The sequence below is a fragment of the Anser anser genome (assembly GCF_964211835.1).
Source record: "Anser anser genome assembly, chromosome: 1".
Lineage (NCBI taxonomy): Eukaryota > Metazoa > Chordata > Aves > Anseriformes > Anatidae > Anser > Anser anser.
In genome coordinates this window covers 65473557-65488030 of record NC_139720.1, presented here as the reverse complement: position 1 = coordinate 65488030, position 14474 = coordinate 65473557, and the positions used below count along the sequence as shown (strand labels likewise).

Below are 14474 nucleotides of genomic sequence, written 5' to 3'. Positions count from 1 at the left end.
CTATCGTAACATACAGATTTTCCCTATTTTGTTTGACTCAGTCTTGCAAGCTGAAAGATGACTCTTCATTTTTATTTTTAAAAGTCTATGGACTAGTATAATGATATTAAAGGCAGTGATCTAAGTGCATCAACTTGAGAAAACACTGACGTTACTCAAGACTATTAACTGCTACCATTGCAAACGTACACAGGCAGGAGCAGATGTCACTGGAACCGTCTCTGGACTAAGGGTTCTTCTCAGCTTAGCATCCAGATCTTCCAGTGGCTGCTGGGACTGATGAGAGAGGAAAAAGTAAGTAGGTGTCCCAGCTCAAGAGAAAAACATGTCACATTTCAGAAAACAGCCATATTTAATATTAAAATTTAAAGTAGTCAGTACAGCTTCCATATTTCTATCATGTTCTCTTCCTGTATGCTCACATTTCACATGTATAGCACAGTAAGACTGGGAACAATTTAAGCAACACGTTTGGTAAAAATAGAAAAAGAAGTATTAACAGGAACTTCTGTTTTTCCTGAAGATAGCTGTTTGCATTCCTCCCTTAAGAATTGTGTAAAGATGCTGTAATCAAAATACTTAACAGTTAGGTGGACTAATTTAATTCAGTAATACTGTAAAAATGACATTTTGTCTGAAATACTGTACAGTTCTCTTCACTCGTGCTTACAGGAAGAGATTTGCTTCAAGTAAACAAATGAGGAGCTGAGATATCAGAACAATCGGGAAATAAAGATTTCTTTATGAAATAATAGTAGCAAAATGAAGCTTGAAATATTATTCTAAATATACCTTTAAAAGGCTCTTTTTATTCCTTATTAAGGAATTATTCCTTATTAAGGAATAAAAAGAACAGGTATTTAAGACTGAGGAACAAACTGTCCTAAACTGGTCTTGGGATGACACACATTTGAACTGCAAATTAGGAATCTGGTACTAAGGAAGAAAAATTGTGTAATGAGCTATTGACAGAATCAGTGAGGAAGGCACGCCTGTCTATTCCAAGACAAGTCGGTAATTTTCCAGACAGTTATTGTGTGACAGCAGCAAATGCTCTTAACAGTCAACTAGATTTGATCCAGTAAGTCTTCTCCAATTCTGTCTCACACTCCTAGACAGGCTTTAGAGTTCCAATGAGAGGTGAAATTAGGTAAACTGTTTGCAAAGGACAAGCAAGAGATCTCTATTTGTACCTTTCTTACCATAGATCCTACCAGAAAGACCTATGACAAACCTGAGGAAGCCTTTTGGAGTAGTCCTGTGGTTTGAGTCACTATAGTGGCTAGAACTGCTTTGAATTTGGGCAGAAGGATTACTAAGATACCCAGTTCCAAGAGATGACCAAAAAAAAGCACTGTTAACTTAATGTGACTTATTTTAACCAACTGCTTTCAGATCCATTTGCTACCATTGCTTGTGGTTAGAACACCTAAGAATTATCACCAAATTGGCATCTCCTCTTTGGCAAAATCGTACTTTAAAAAGAACTGGCTGAAAGGCACATAAAAAGCTTCTGCCTCCAGCAGCTAGAGGGGAAAAAAAAGTTGCTTGCTAACACTACCACCTCATAGCTCTACATAAGATGACCAGATTCTTGCTCAGTTGGAGGCAGAAGATACCCATGCCTAATTACTCACATTCTGCTTGCTAGTAAGAATTACATAAAACGAAATACAGTAGCAGTCTCCTTTCTGTGACAGGTTTTGAGAGCAATGCATTCTCTTTCATAGTTTTCTTACATACAGAGAACAAGTATTTGCCTTCTTATACTGCATAATACTCTCCAAGCAGTGGACTGATCCTCATTGCTTTCAAAACATTGAAACATACTTTTTGGAGGAAAAAAAAAAAAAGACAACCAAAAAAGACAACCAAAAAGTAGCTCTGGACATGAAAGCCATCTGCAAGGACTCATCGATTAAGGCTGGACATAGTACTGTCATTGATTTGCATTTGCTCCATCAGGAGGACTGAGAAGGTGATAGAGCAAGAAAAGATAGGGTGAGATGCCAACTTTCAGCATTTTGTAATTTAGGCCTTCTACACTGTTCCCATTCTAAACTCTAGGACATACTCTATGCAAACTTGTCTGAGAGATTCCTGGGATCACAAAATAGTGACATTTATTGGGAGAACTGAAGAAACTATTGAATAAAGACAGCTGCTGCACAGACAGCACCGGAGGAAAAAAATGGAAAACAGAGAGGGACAATTAATGTCACAGCCAACAAAAAACACACGAAAGAGCTAACGCCCTGCTACTCGACTCTATTCATGCCCTTGGAACCAGGGAATACATATTTCTCACATTTCAAAGATAGAAATGAAAATCCAATTCAAAAGGTATCTTTGAAGATCAGAATCCTAATACATATAATTCTGTTTTTACAGTTTTAGTTATAGAATGAGTCATGATAGCTCATTAACCAAAGTTGCTTTAACAATTTAAATTACTTACAATTTTCTTAAACTATTCCTTTGTACGACAGTCAATTTAAACCCTTTCAGATAGAGGTTCTCACAGACTATTGTAAATCCCAAAAAAAGAACAGCTTGCAAAGAACTAAAATGACCTTTACAGTTCATTTTAAATTCACTTCCATAAGTGAAACTTGAATTCAAGAGCTCTATTTCAAGAGATGGGCGGGAGATTGTTACTACAGCATCACAGAGCAGGACTTTATCAAGGTTAGCTCACAGTCTGCACTAAAATTCAGCGGTCAAGAAGATAAAAGAAATCAGGCCACGATACTCGTAAATACTGTACAAGTTTTCATACTGTAGTTATTTAATTGGAAATACAAATTTAAAATTATTTTTTAAAAAATTAAAATTATAGTTAAGACTTAAAAATAATTCCTTTCTATGAAAGGGCAGATTCCAGTTCAAGTGTAGGTTTTGGACATGAAATCAAGGACTATTCTCTGTGATCCAAAGCCACAGATGGAAGAGGTAAATACTATAAAAAGTATACATACATAGGTAGTGCTGGATTTACAACAAAATTACTTTGAGCCTTAAGCAGGCACCACTAGGTACACACTTGAATGAAATATCAATCAAATAAAAATTGAATTTAAAACTAGGATCATAATTCTCAAGTTGAGTATAGTTCTATAAAAAGCTGTCTGTTTATTCAGTCTTCTTTCTTTCAGAAGCAGCGTATTGCCATCTCTTGATCTCATGGGTTTTGTCTGGTTATTTTTTCAGCTTTTCTTTGTATATTGAAGTGTATTCTTCCCATGTGACATTTCCTTGCACAGCATTTAGAAGATCCATAAAACAATTTTGTCTTAATTTTTTTTATCTAGTTTATTCTTTTTTAAAGAAAAGTGAAGACATTTTATCTTTGAGATCTTGAGTTGACCACCTGTCCAATTCACATATAAAACACCCAAGCTAACTGTTGCATACAAGGACAGAAACTGAACAAGGTTAAGCCACTGTTACATTTCAGCTCTTGTTTAGGGTCTGGAGCTTCACAGATGTTTTACAAATCTGAAAACCTATTGAAGTAGGAGTCTAGTAATAACTGCAAAAAAAATAAAAAATAAAACCAGAATTTCTCAAAGCCAGTAATTTTGTTTTTTCAATAACATTTATTTACGGCATATAGCTCTTTAGGGAAACATCCTTTCAGTGTAAGAAGAAAACAAGTTCAAGTTTATGCACGCACTCACCTGTGTTACATTTAAAAAAAACTCTAAGGATCAGGTTAAAACACTAAATAATTCTGAGCCTGATTCATTGCTTCTGTACTTCAGACACTGGGTACAGCATCCCAAAGGGCGAGCTGTATCTCCAGTGCTGAAGCAACTGGCCACTGCTCCATTTACACAAAAAGGGTTACTCAGTCAAAAGAACAGAAAAACAGACATTAATAACATGCAATGGAGAGTTTAATCGAAACATGCTCTTTGAAAGAAAAAGAGGCAGATAAAAATCTGCTGAGTCGTGTAGCACCTGAGTTAGTGAAGGTCCCGGAAAAGGTGGCAGCGGCTCACTGGACGGAGTGCCAGCTGGAAGTTCAGAGCCTACTGGTAGCACCTATGATGAAGAGGAAACGCGAGTCCATCAGACACGAACACAGGAGGATCAGACACCACGTTACAGTCAGTTGTGCTATATGACAGAGGCCTCTACATTTTTTCTGTGGAGACTTCCTTCCTGGAAAGTTAGCGTCGAATCCTTGGGGAGTTTTGTGACAGTTGAAGTGTGTGTGTTAGGGGTGGGAGGGTTGTCTGGTTTTGTTGTTTTAATTCAGGCTGCCTTTGACTGCCACAATTACCAGTTTAAGCAAGTTGCTCTGCCCAGGAACAGAGCATCTTGGCAACTTTATTTTCAAGTCTGTGAGAAATGCTACAACAATATTTCTTCATAAATAAAGCCTCTTGGAAACTTTTTTGAAGGGGTGCAGGAATGCACTCAACCTCCTCACAAACGATCTATTTTAATGGCCCACTAACAACACCAAGCCATGTGCTGCTGGCAACCTGGTCCAAGCAATGACTTGAACAGAAACTGTCACGCTTGAGGATGTCTCCACTTGTTGAAAGCATATTTGAAAGCTTCTTACACCAGTCTCCTGATCCACTACTGGTCTTGAACCTGAGGATGTTGATCACCCACAGAAGATGACTAGGCCATGCAACTGAATACGGGGAAGTCATCCAGGTTACATGGAAGGGGTTAGAGAGACTGGAAAGGTTAGAATGAGGGATCAAAGCCTCCCAGCAAGGTCGGAGAGCACATTCCAGTTAGTTATTTCCATTGTTAGGGAAGTGAGAAGTCCTAGGAATTAAGCGATCCATTACACAATTTGCAATTCTTATTCTAAGCTGTAACCGTGAAGGTTTGACCATGACTCTGAAGTTTCAGAAACAGAGGATAGCCTTATGAGTTACAGTGCTGGTCAGCCAGCTTCCCTTCTGTGACAGCAAACACTGCTGGGTATGTGTAATCAGCCCAAAGTCTGCTCTGGTCCTCAGCAAACAGAACCAGTTCTCGCCTGCAGTCATGTTACCACAGCTTAACTAATGGTTCAGATTGCAGAAATAACTGACCAGTGAAGATACCTGCCATAATTATCTACCCTTCCCCAAATGTTGGGGTAGGAACTAAGCCAAGTTGTATTACTTCAGCTTGTGTGTGTGCTACAAACATACACATGGGCATTACTGTTTCTGATGCATGTTCACTTGTTCAGCTGTGGTAAATTAATCATTTTGTTTATAAATAAAAGGCAAAACATACTTCAAATACATTCATTAGACAAGTCAAAACATATTTACTGTGCAAGGTTAACAGATTGACCATAAACAAAATTAAATACCCCCCTTCCCCCACAGTCTAGTAAACCCCAGATAACTAAAGCATTAAGCTCCTTAAAAACAACTCAAAGTAAAACTAAAGTTAAGTTTTGAAAAAAACACAAAGTAATTTAGAAGTGAAAGACTCAGAAAGGAGATAGTTTTCCTAGAACAGACATCAAAAACCTCAACTATTTATTACAATTAAATCCAAGCATTTTTAGTAACAGGTTTGCAGTTAGCAGGTTTCTAACTGTTCCAAGTTATTCCTGAACCAGTAACTAGGTTTTACAGTTTTCTAATCTTTCTTTAATTCTCAGCTTCATTTCAATATGCTTCTGTGTCTAGATTTCTTCCCTAACTTCCTTGGCAAATATTTCTGCTCCTCCATAGCAGAAATCTTCTGCTTTGCATTTGAACACAATCTAAAAGGGAAAGAAGTGCCCCACTGGGCAATAACACAATTTTGCTTAAAAAATAACTGCTGAGTCCAAGTTGGTGAATCATTTATAATTCAAGGCAAGTGTTACACGGACACGACCTCTACTAGGTGAGAGGAAAAGATGCCATCTCTAATATCTGCTGGGGTTCAGGAAAAAAACAGACGAGTCTCCAGAGTCTTAGCTCCATTCATTCAGTGTCCCCTTTTACATCTCCATCTCTTACTTCTCCATTAACTTTACTCCAGTGTGGTCTTGTTAAAGGTGGATTTAAAGGTCAACATGTAACCCATGGGATATCTGTAGATCTATACTCTCAGTAGCATCAGTATGGTTTACTTAATCTTCAAGGAAGAAAACCCAAAGCAGGGAAATAGAATATGAATGCAGCTGAGAGTAGCATAGCAGAACCAATCAAATAGAAAGGGATTCCTAGAAAACTGTAACAACTAAAATATGGAGAAATCTTGGAGAGGCTGGTGAAATTCTCAAACATTATTGCTATAGCAGCTATAAAATTCCCTCAGGTCTCACAAACTTCGCATGTTAGTCTACTAACACACTATTATGATTAGCTGAAACCTCCTCATCCCATATAAAATTGATGACATTATTTCACCTATTCTTTTCAGTGATCACATCTGGTTTAGTCTTAGAAAAATATCCATCTCCACACAGGAATGGTACCATGTTCATACCCCATCTGTCCCTTCACTTTTGTAAAAACAGCTGGGAAAGTAATAACATCAGTCTGGTTGGCAAGGCACAGGGAGGAGTTCTGCTCCCTAACTCACCCTAGAAACTTCATTTATTTATCATAGGGCAAGGCAAGAAGCCTTAAGTTTGTTTTCTGTTGCCTTGCTCCCCTGAACAGAGCATTCAAGATTCCCCAAGGGGGAAGTATTAATGATTCTACCGCTAGCAGAAAAATACAGCAGCATCAGTGCTTTACAGCCTGGGAAAGAAGCCTCCAAGGACTTGGATGTGCTTCTCAGAGAAGCACAGAAACATAGAAAGGAAAAAAAAAGTACATTTTGGTTACGAAATCAGTGTTCAAAATAAGAGACAAATAAACTTAGATTTTAAAGTCCCAAGGAAGTACTGGCTCAAATACTAAGGGAAGAAGCATTTTCTACATCTGCTACATACACAATCACAGAGGAAGTGGGAGGAAGCTGTATTAGTAAGAGTACAAGGGAAAGACTGTTAATAAATGGAGATGGTAGGAGCATTAACTCAATTACAATGCCTTGAACATTAACCAGCTTCAGATCATTTGGACAGCTTAATAATATGCTTTAACTTTTGGTTAGCCCTGAAGTGGTCAGGCAGCTGGACTCAATGATCTCTGCAGGTCTCTTCTAACTGAACTATTCTATTCTAATAACAAGGGTAGCTAAAGACAACAAAGTGTTGGTGAGTGGGGAAGAATGGTACAGAAACAAAAAGATGTGCACATTAAGGTTTTTCTTTTGTTAAAAACCTGAATGTTTCTTCAAGCACTTGCATTTAAGGTTTGAAAAGAAAAGGGCTAACAAGGGTTTAAAATACTGAAATACACTGGCAACAATTCATAAGAAAATAGCCAGCCTAATTTCACATACCTACACTTCTGGTTACTGAGCCAAGTAACAACTTCAATGACATCTCAAGTTGTTACTATACAATGTAGCTCAACACTTTACGAAACAGTGTTTGCAGAGCACAATTCAGAAAAAAAATGCTGTTTATGTTTTCAGATACTCTCATCTCTTCTAAATTTTTCAGAATACTGTTTTCACAAATCTAGCATTTGGAAGAAAGAGACTATCCAGGCACTATATAAGGAACAGAGGAATTAAAAAAAAAAAAGCACTGTCAGGTTCATCCTTGCTTTCAAGGATCAGGCTAATGATAAGAAGCAAAGCTAAGCAATCACAACTACTTTGTGAAACATAAAACCTCCCTGACACGTTTTACTGATTATGGATAAAATATGAACGTATTTAAAGCAAACCTCTCAAATGTCTATTTGGAAAAAGATAAACAAAAAACCACACGCTTCATGGTGCTTCACTCTTCATGGTTAGGAGTAAAAAAAATGAACAGTGACATTTGATAGCTCAGACACAATATAGAATTGGACATTTGTTTCAGCATGGACAGAAGAAAACACCTCTTGGGACAAATAAAACAAGATATATTTTTCCTTCTGATATTATAACTGAAGACATACTTGTCTAAAATACTTTGCTGTAAAAAAGGGATTCTGTTCAAAAAGGCTGTTTTCTACAATACTTGAATATTCACACAAACGTTGCATTTCTTACCGGTACCCTGCTAAGAGGGGGCTTCGAAGGAGAGGTGCCTGGTTTCACTACTGCTGTTGCAATGCTGCTTGGTGCCGCAATATAGCTGACCGGGGTGATCACTTGCCCAGGGGTGGCAACTGGTGTCAGCACTGGCAAGCCAGTTGGTCCAAGAGGCAAACTGCTTGGAGGTATACAAGTGCTAACGGACGTCAGGGGTTTAGTTGGTGCAACAGCGGTGGTTGGTATCCCAGGAATAACAGTAGTTTCCATTATCAGCGATGTCTCCAGAGATACTGATGGATGTGCTGTTCCCACATTACTGTGTTCACTGAAGAGAGACCGTAGTTTTTCTTCCAGGGTCTTTATATCATCAATACCAGGTGCTTTAGACTGAGCATCAGCATCGGCCTCCATACAGTGAACATGAGGTTGGTTGGGTAACGGAGCTGGTTGAGGCTGGCTGTGTATCAATGTTTGCTGTACTGCAGGCAAGTTAGTGACTGGCTGTGGTAAGACACCAGGCAAGGGAACCTGGGGCAACACAGATGTTGCACCTGGAATCTGGGGCAGGACAGGTGTTGATGTAATTGCTGATGGGATGAGTAAGGGATGTATCACTGGCTGAGTGACGGAACCACATACGCTTGTTGCTACAGAGGACGATAAAGGTGCAGAGACTGGAAGAGATAAGCCAGCTGCACTGCAGAGCTGTGATTTATCTACGGACTGCCCACTCTCAGGTAGTGATTGTGGAGCACTTACAACTGTTGTTTCTGCCAGGCTGGAGACAGAGCCACTAGTACTAAGCTGAGGAAGCTGCAAAGCCACATTCTGAGCCAGAGACAGGGCAACAGATGTCTGTGGTGCTGCTATACTACTTACAATTTGAGGAGCAGACTGAGTTGTCACAGCTGGTGCAACGACACCAAGACCAGTGACACCAGCAACCTGGGCAGCTGGCAATGCCAAAGAAGCCGGTGTGCTGATGCTGGGGACAATGTCTCCAGTTACTGGCTGAGCAGGCTGGGACGTGACAGTTAAGGAGAAAGATGCAGGAGCGCTCGCACTGGAAGCCACACCACCGGACTGCTGTCCAGATTGTGAGGCTGGAGGAGGGGAAACAGAGCTTGGCACACTTGCACTTGGTGCAACTCCAGCAGCTGCACTTTCTGAAGGCAGAGTAACAGAACCTGGAAGAGAAACGCCTGTGCTAGAGGGAACAGATATTGAAGCAGCAGCTACAGATGTGGGAGGTGCACCACTGCCTGCCATGGTAGAGAGCGCAGGTGGAAATGGTGGTATTGTTTGATTGAACACTGGAGGAGCTGTACTAGGTCCTTCTGTCATTTGAGCATGCCCCATCTCAGAGAAAGCTTGCTGCAAGCTCAGTGATGATGCAGAGTGGGAGAGATTCATTCCAGGACCATGTAGTGGAGATGCAGCAACTGAATGAAAAGAAAAATATCAACACTAATGAATTTTCCTAGTTGGATTGTTTCCTATTGCTAGACTAAGACCAAGTTTACCTCTCTGCATAATTCAAAATATATATATATAAATCCAGGAACAAATTAAAACCACAGAATTCAGGTTTCAGTCTTGCAGAGAGCCCATCAACATTTTTTCCTGCAAGAATCCTGCATATCATCATCCAGATTATAACCACTCCTTACCAGCACAGTCATTTCCCTACTTCCAAGTACTTTAAGTGCTTAGGAGCTTGTCTGTTTACTTAACTAACTTCAGTTTTGAAGAACGTGTCTTAGCCTTCAGATTTTAAGAGTTTAGATAACTTACCCATATCCGGAGTTTCTTTTCCTCCAGGAATAGCAGAAGTGAAAAATCCCTGTTCTTTTAACCGACTTTCAGGGACAGGGCTGACAATAAACCGTCTTCCTGCAGAATGGACAACCTGGGTAAAGGAGCTAGGAGGAACCCCTAAACAGAAAGAAGTTGGATATTCAGTGATACAGAGCTGTAACAAAATACATAACCTGCAATATGGAATGTGAACTCCATCATACAAAATAAAAACCTGGCTGCACCCATCCGCTGAAACAGAAAAAGGTAACTGTTGAAAAAAATCACAAAAGACTTACCTATTCTTTGTGGCATGGAAGATGTAGGATCTGGCTGTTTGAACTCTAATTTCTGTAAAGTAAGATAAAATTTAAAGTTCTATTCTGAAACAGAAACCCACAAGATAGTTCTTAAAATGCTAGCTTACTGAAATGTGGGCATTTAAGGTATGCAGTGCCATGGACCCAAGCACCATTACCAGACCAGTAAAATTTTGCCTAGACAAATGTCATTTATAGTGCTTTTATAGCTTCTCGGTTTAGTGACTGTCAATGTAACAAATTGATCTAAGCATCTTTTTTATAACATGCAGTCCAGCCTATTTCCTTAAACATTCCATAGATAAATAAATGGACATTTCAAAGTAGTTCTAGGTGAAAATAAGGCAAAGATTCAGGAAATGTCACCCCTTATGATTCCCAACAACCAGCTTCAATACCAGTGCTTTCTAATTGACCCATCCAGTCTCTTAGTAGCTCACTGACCACAGAGGGCCTGACTCCAAGCTCTCAGTGTTTACGGAGCAGCAGAAGGCTGGGGATTTTAGTGCCCTGTCCTACAACAACCTCAAACCCAAGAAGCCTCAGCATTTAAGATTGTCTGCCTAGTGGTCTACTTGGAAATTCAGCACCTTCAAAAGTGTTAGAACATGTCAAAAAACAATGGTTTAAGTTATTTATCTTTCTAAATAAATTTTAGGCTTTCATCCTGATCTGAAGCTCTGGTATCTTTTCATTTTTAAGCTTTGATATTTCCCATGAAAGGATGTTTCAGTTCTAACTAGCTCTACTCACAAAACCATACCACCCAAAAACGAAAACATGAATAGCTAAGGTAATCCATCTTTTACATACCTGCGACCCTGGAAAGAAGCCATCATCTTTTGTCCTCATACTCTCCAAACCCTGATCACCTTCTGGCTCCACACTTACATCCTCACTCAGCATTTCATCTGCTTTCTCAATAATCTCTCGCACCTGTTCTACAAATGAGTCTCTCTCAGTTGCTAAAATAAACTCATTCTGCACCTGCAAAGACAGCAGAAGAGCAATATTTTTTATTTATCACAAATTATTTCAAAACTATGTATTGAACATTGAGTGACCATAATTTAACTTTCAGTGTTACTGTTTGTCCTCCCTTCACCATTCTTATGCACAAGGTAAAGTTGATGACATCCTGGAGAGAAACAATTGCTTCTCATCATATCCAGCACTGAAATGTTTGCCCTGGTTTTCTCTTTGCTGTGGAATACTCTAGCTGTACTTACAAACCAATAAAGTGAGCACAGGAAAAAGAGGAAGCAGGCTTTTCTACATGGAAAGAAGCAAGTGAGAAAATAAGACTGCTTATATTATTATTGTGATTAAGACTGGATTCAATCTTTTATTTCTGAGACTTATCTTACCATAATCGAAGCTATTTCCTCAGGGTTGTCACCATCCAAATCGAATTTGAAAGTAACCATTTTCCGATTATGTGTCTCTAGCTGGCATTCCACTACCCGATCACCTTTATTTGAAACCTAAAGTAAAGAAATTATGAAAAGCATGAGAATATAAGGCTTGAGTTTTAAAGCCCATGGAGACAAACCAAAAGTACTGCTTTAAGATGAACACATTCTCTTTTTCTAGACTAATAAATGGTGCAATTTACTGCACTATTTTCCTGAGGATCTACCAATTACTCAAACATCCAAGGTTACCTTGTCCATACTTCTCTAGAACTCCTGATGCTCCCTTGTTTGTTTCTAGCTTACAGGTCACTGGCCTAGCTTTACTAATAAGATTAAAGCAAATATTCAGGAATAGTCTGTGGAATCACTAGTGGCTAAGCAAGCTGATTTTGCCATCTGTAATGCTCCCAAAAGCTCTTAATTATGACTTTTGGAATACTGACTCCAGAAGCAGAAGAAATGCAGGGGATAGCTTGTGTGCTTAGAGGTGGCAGTGGGGGAACAGCAACATACCAAACAAGCACACAGAAGACACACATTCCTCAGAAGAAAAGCAACTTTTGAAGTTCAAAAACAGGCATCAACATTACCAAACTGTCACTTAAGTTAAAAACAAAAACCACAACACTCACATTTAGAATTCTCAGTTTTGGCCTAGCAGTCTTTTCATGTCGAGAGCGACTGCGGACAGACCTCCGCATATGACGCTTGGTAGTCCTCCCTTCGTGCCTCCCACTAGAAGCAGGAACATTCTCATTGCCATCACTCATTCCTGAAGCAACATCAGAATGTGCACTAAAAAAAGCAACTTTGTATTAGTACCCATGCACTCCATAGCTGCAACAACAATACGGTTTACCCTGCCAGATGATATTCTCCTCAGGACAGCAGTGGCTGCCTGTTAATCACAGAGCAGGGGAGAAGAATTCTGTCAACCAATAAAGCTGCTTGAATAGTAATTATAAGAGTAATTAATTATGTATTTCTTGTAAGCTGAGCTGTACATCTTCCAAATATGTTTTCAAGCTGTTTGAAATTTAAATTCAGTTTAAGTGCCAAAAGGACAGAAAAGCGTCCCTTACAGTCAATACAAAAGATTACAAGTCACTACACATGAACCTCTTTACTCCCTTCATCGTCTGCTGTAAAGCAAACCTTTCTTCAACTCTCATAAACCTATTTTTCCTCTAGGAAGTTTATTTCCTCCTGTCCTCAGAGAACACCCCTACAGAAAAACAAATATATCCCTGGTGAAAAAGAGGTACCTAAAGATATTTCTTCCTTGGGTAATCTGTCACATGAAGTTGAAATTCAATATGGTGAAAAGAAATCCATGCTTACCTATCCATAGAGGAAGCCAAAGGAGTAGACTGAGCAGGCTGTGTTGATGGCAGAGACTCTGAAGGAGCAGTCTGTGAGACTCCTTGAGTGCCCTATGGAGAGAAACCTGTATCAAGAACTCCAAAGAACCCCCATCCTTTTGATGTCACCCATCAGTCTTCAATTTTTCCTCCCAAATCAGTTATAAAGCTAAAAGCACTGCCTTTTTAGAACTTCAAACAGCTGGCATCTAGAAAGCTCTAATTTACAAAAAGATTGGAGAGCAAACTGCAGTGAAGCAAATTATCATCCTGGAGAGGAGTGGGGGAAGGGCAGAAAATCAGCCATCCTTTCTACTGCTACGTGTCACTACAGTTTGCCATGCAGCCATAGTCTTACTAACAGAATGGGCAAAAGGCAAGCCAATGCAGAACTCAAAGACGATTCAAATTCTCCCTAGCAACATCAACGCTGCAGGGAACGGGCATAACGAGAGGATCTCAAAGGCTATAAGTTGCAGTTTCTCATTGATATGGCAAAATATTCTACAGTACTAGCAAGAAGTGAAGTGTTAACAGGTTTTTGCCTGTAGGAGGCACACTCACTTCCCAACAGAACAGCCAGTGGCAACAAGGTCCCCACATTGGCATGACATTCTGCTGTAAGAAAAAGGTTATTTGAAACATTAATTTCCATCTGAAGACAAGCATGGAAGGGATTAGTTCCCCACACACATACAATGTACCATAATTTAAACACCCTAAATGTATTGTTACATTGTATTCAACATAATTACCTCCACAACTGCCTGCTGTGAAGAGGCGGACGAGGCCTGTTGCGCTAAACTCACTGTAGGCTGGGGCACTTGAACCTGTCCTCCTAGGTTGCCCATAGGAACTAAAACATTTTGCTCCACATACGGCTGCACAACAGGGGCAAGATAGCCTGGCTGAGCCATTACATCTGTGGGTAAGGGAGGGGACAGTACAGCAGAAGGAATGCTAACAGAAGCCACAGCAGAGGAAGGTGCAACACTTGAGTCTCCTGGGTACTGAGGTGGCAGCCGAGATGGAAAGCCCTGCAATAGAAATGAAGGAGTCAAGTTAGTGAATATCAGAGCTAATTAGGAAAAAAAAAGTATCAGTTTCAAGGGCATCTTCTAACTTTCCTTTCTGTACTTGTTCAAGAACTTCCAAAGACCATCTTTCCAGAGAAGCAGAGCAGCTGCTCAAACAGCCAAAGCTTAGCTTACAAGTCACCATGCTTCAACAAGCAAATTCCCACCCAAAATTTCAAGTCTCGGTCAAAATCTTCATATCCCAATTCTCTCCAGTTGCCTGTGTGACTTAATATTTTAAGATCTGAGACTTGAAATTAGTTTGAAGAATTTTTAGTGTGAACTGCTTAGACCATGTTATGCAACTGCTGCTGATTCTCAAGACTAACAGTAGCTCTATACAACTTTGTTCTAAAAGAACAATCATATGCCAAGTCACAATTTTTGTCACTATTCATATTGCCATTTTTACAATGATTGTATGAAGTAGATTGAAGCAGTCCTTGCCGACCAGTCTAGCAC

At 39.6% G+C, this 14474-nt stretch overlaps 1 protein-coding gene across 16 annotated transcripts in view; it reads right to left on the bottom strand.

Annotated features, from left to right (window-relative positions):
• WNK1 (WNK lysine deficient protein kinase 1) overlaps positions 1 to 14474 on the bottom strand; it is a 103973-nt gene that overhangs the window by 15896 nt on the left and 73603 nt on the right. For 8 of the 16 annotated variants that reach the window (XM_083819785.1, XM_083819796.1, XM_083819797.1 and 5 more), the window contains 11 exons: positions 13692 to 13973; positions 13501 to 13554; positions 12917 to 13008; positions 12208 to 12370; positions 11528 to 11644; positions 10974 to 11147; positions 10140 to 10191; positions 9838 to 9978; positions 8059 to 9485; positions 3964 to 4047; positions 190 to 276 (listed from right to left, as the gene is read on the bottom strand). In XM_083819785.1, the coding sequence (XP_083675911.1) occupies positions 190 to 276; positions 3964 to 4047; positions 8059 to 9485; positions 9838 to 9978; positions 10140 to 10191; positions 10974 to 11147; positions 11528 to 11644; positions 12208 to 12370; positions 12917 to 13008; positions 13501 to 13554; positions 13692 to 13973 (2673 nt within the window). The remainder of the gene's footprint in view (positions 1 to 189; positions 277 to 3963; positions 4048 to 8058; positions 9486 to 9837; positions 9979 to 10139; positions 10192 to 10973; positions 11148 to 11527; positions 11645 to 12207; positions 12371 to 12916; positions 13009 to 13500; positions 13555 to 13691; positions 13974 to 14474) is intronic. The other 8 variants (XM_083819793.1, XM_083819798.1, XM_083819788.1 and 5 more) reach the window with 2 other exon arrangements.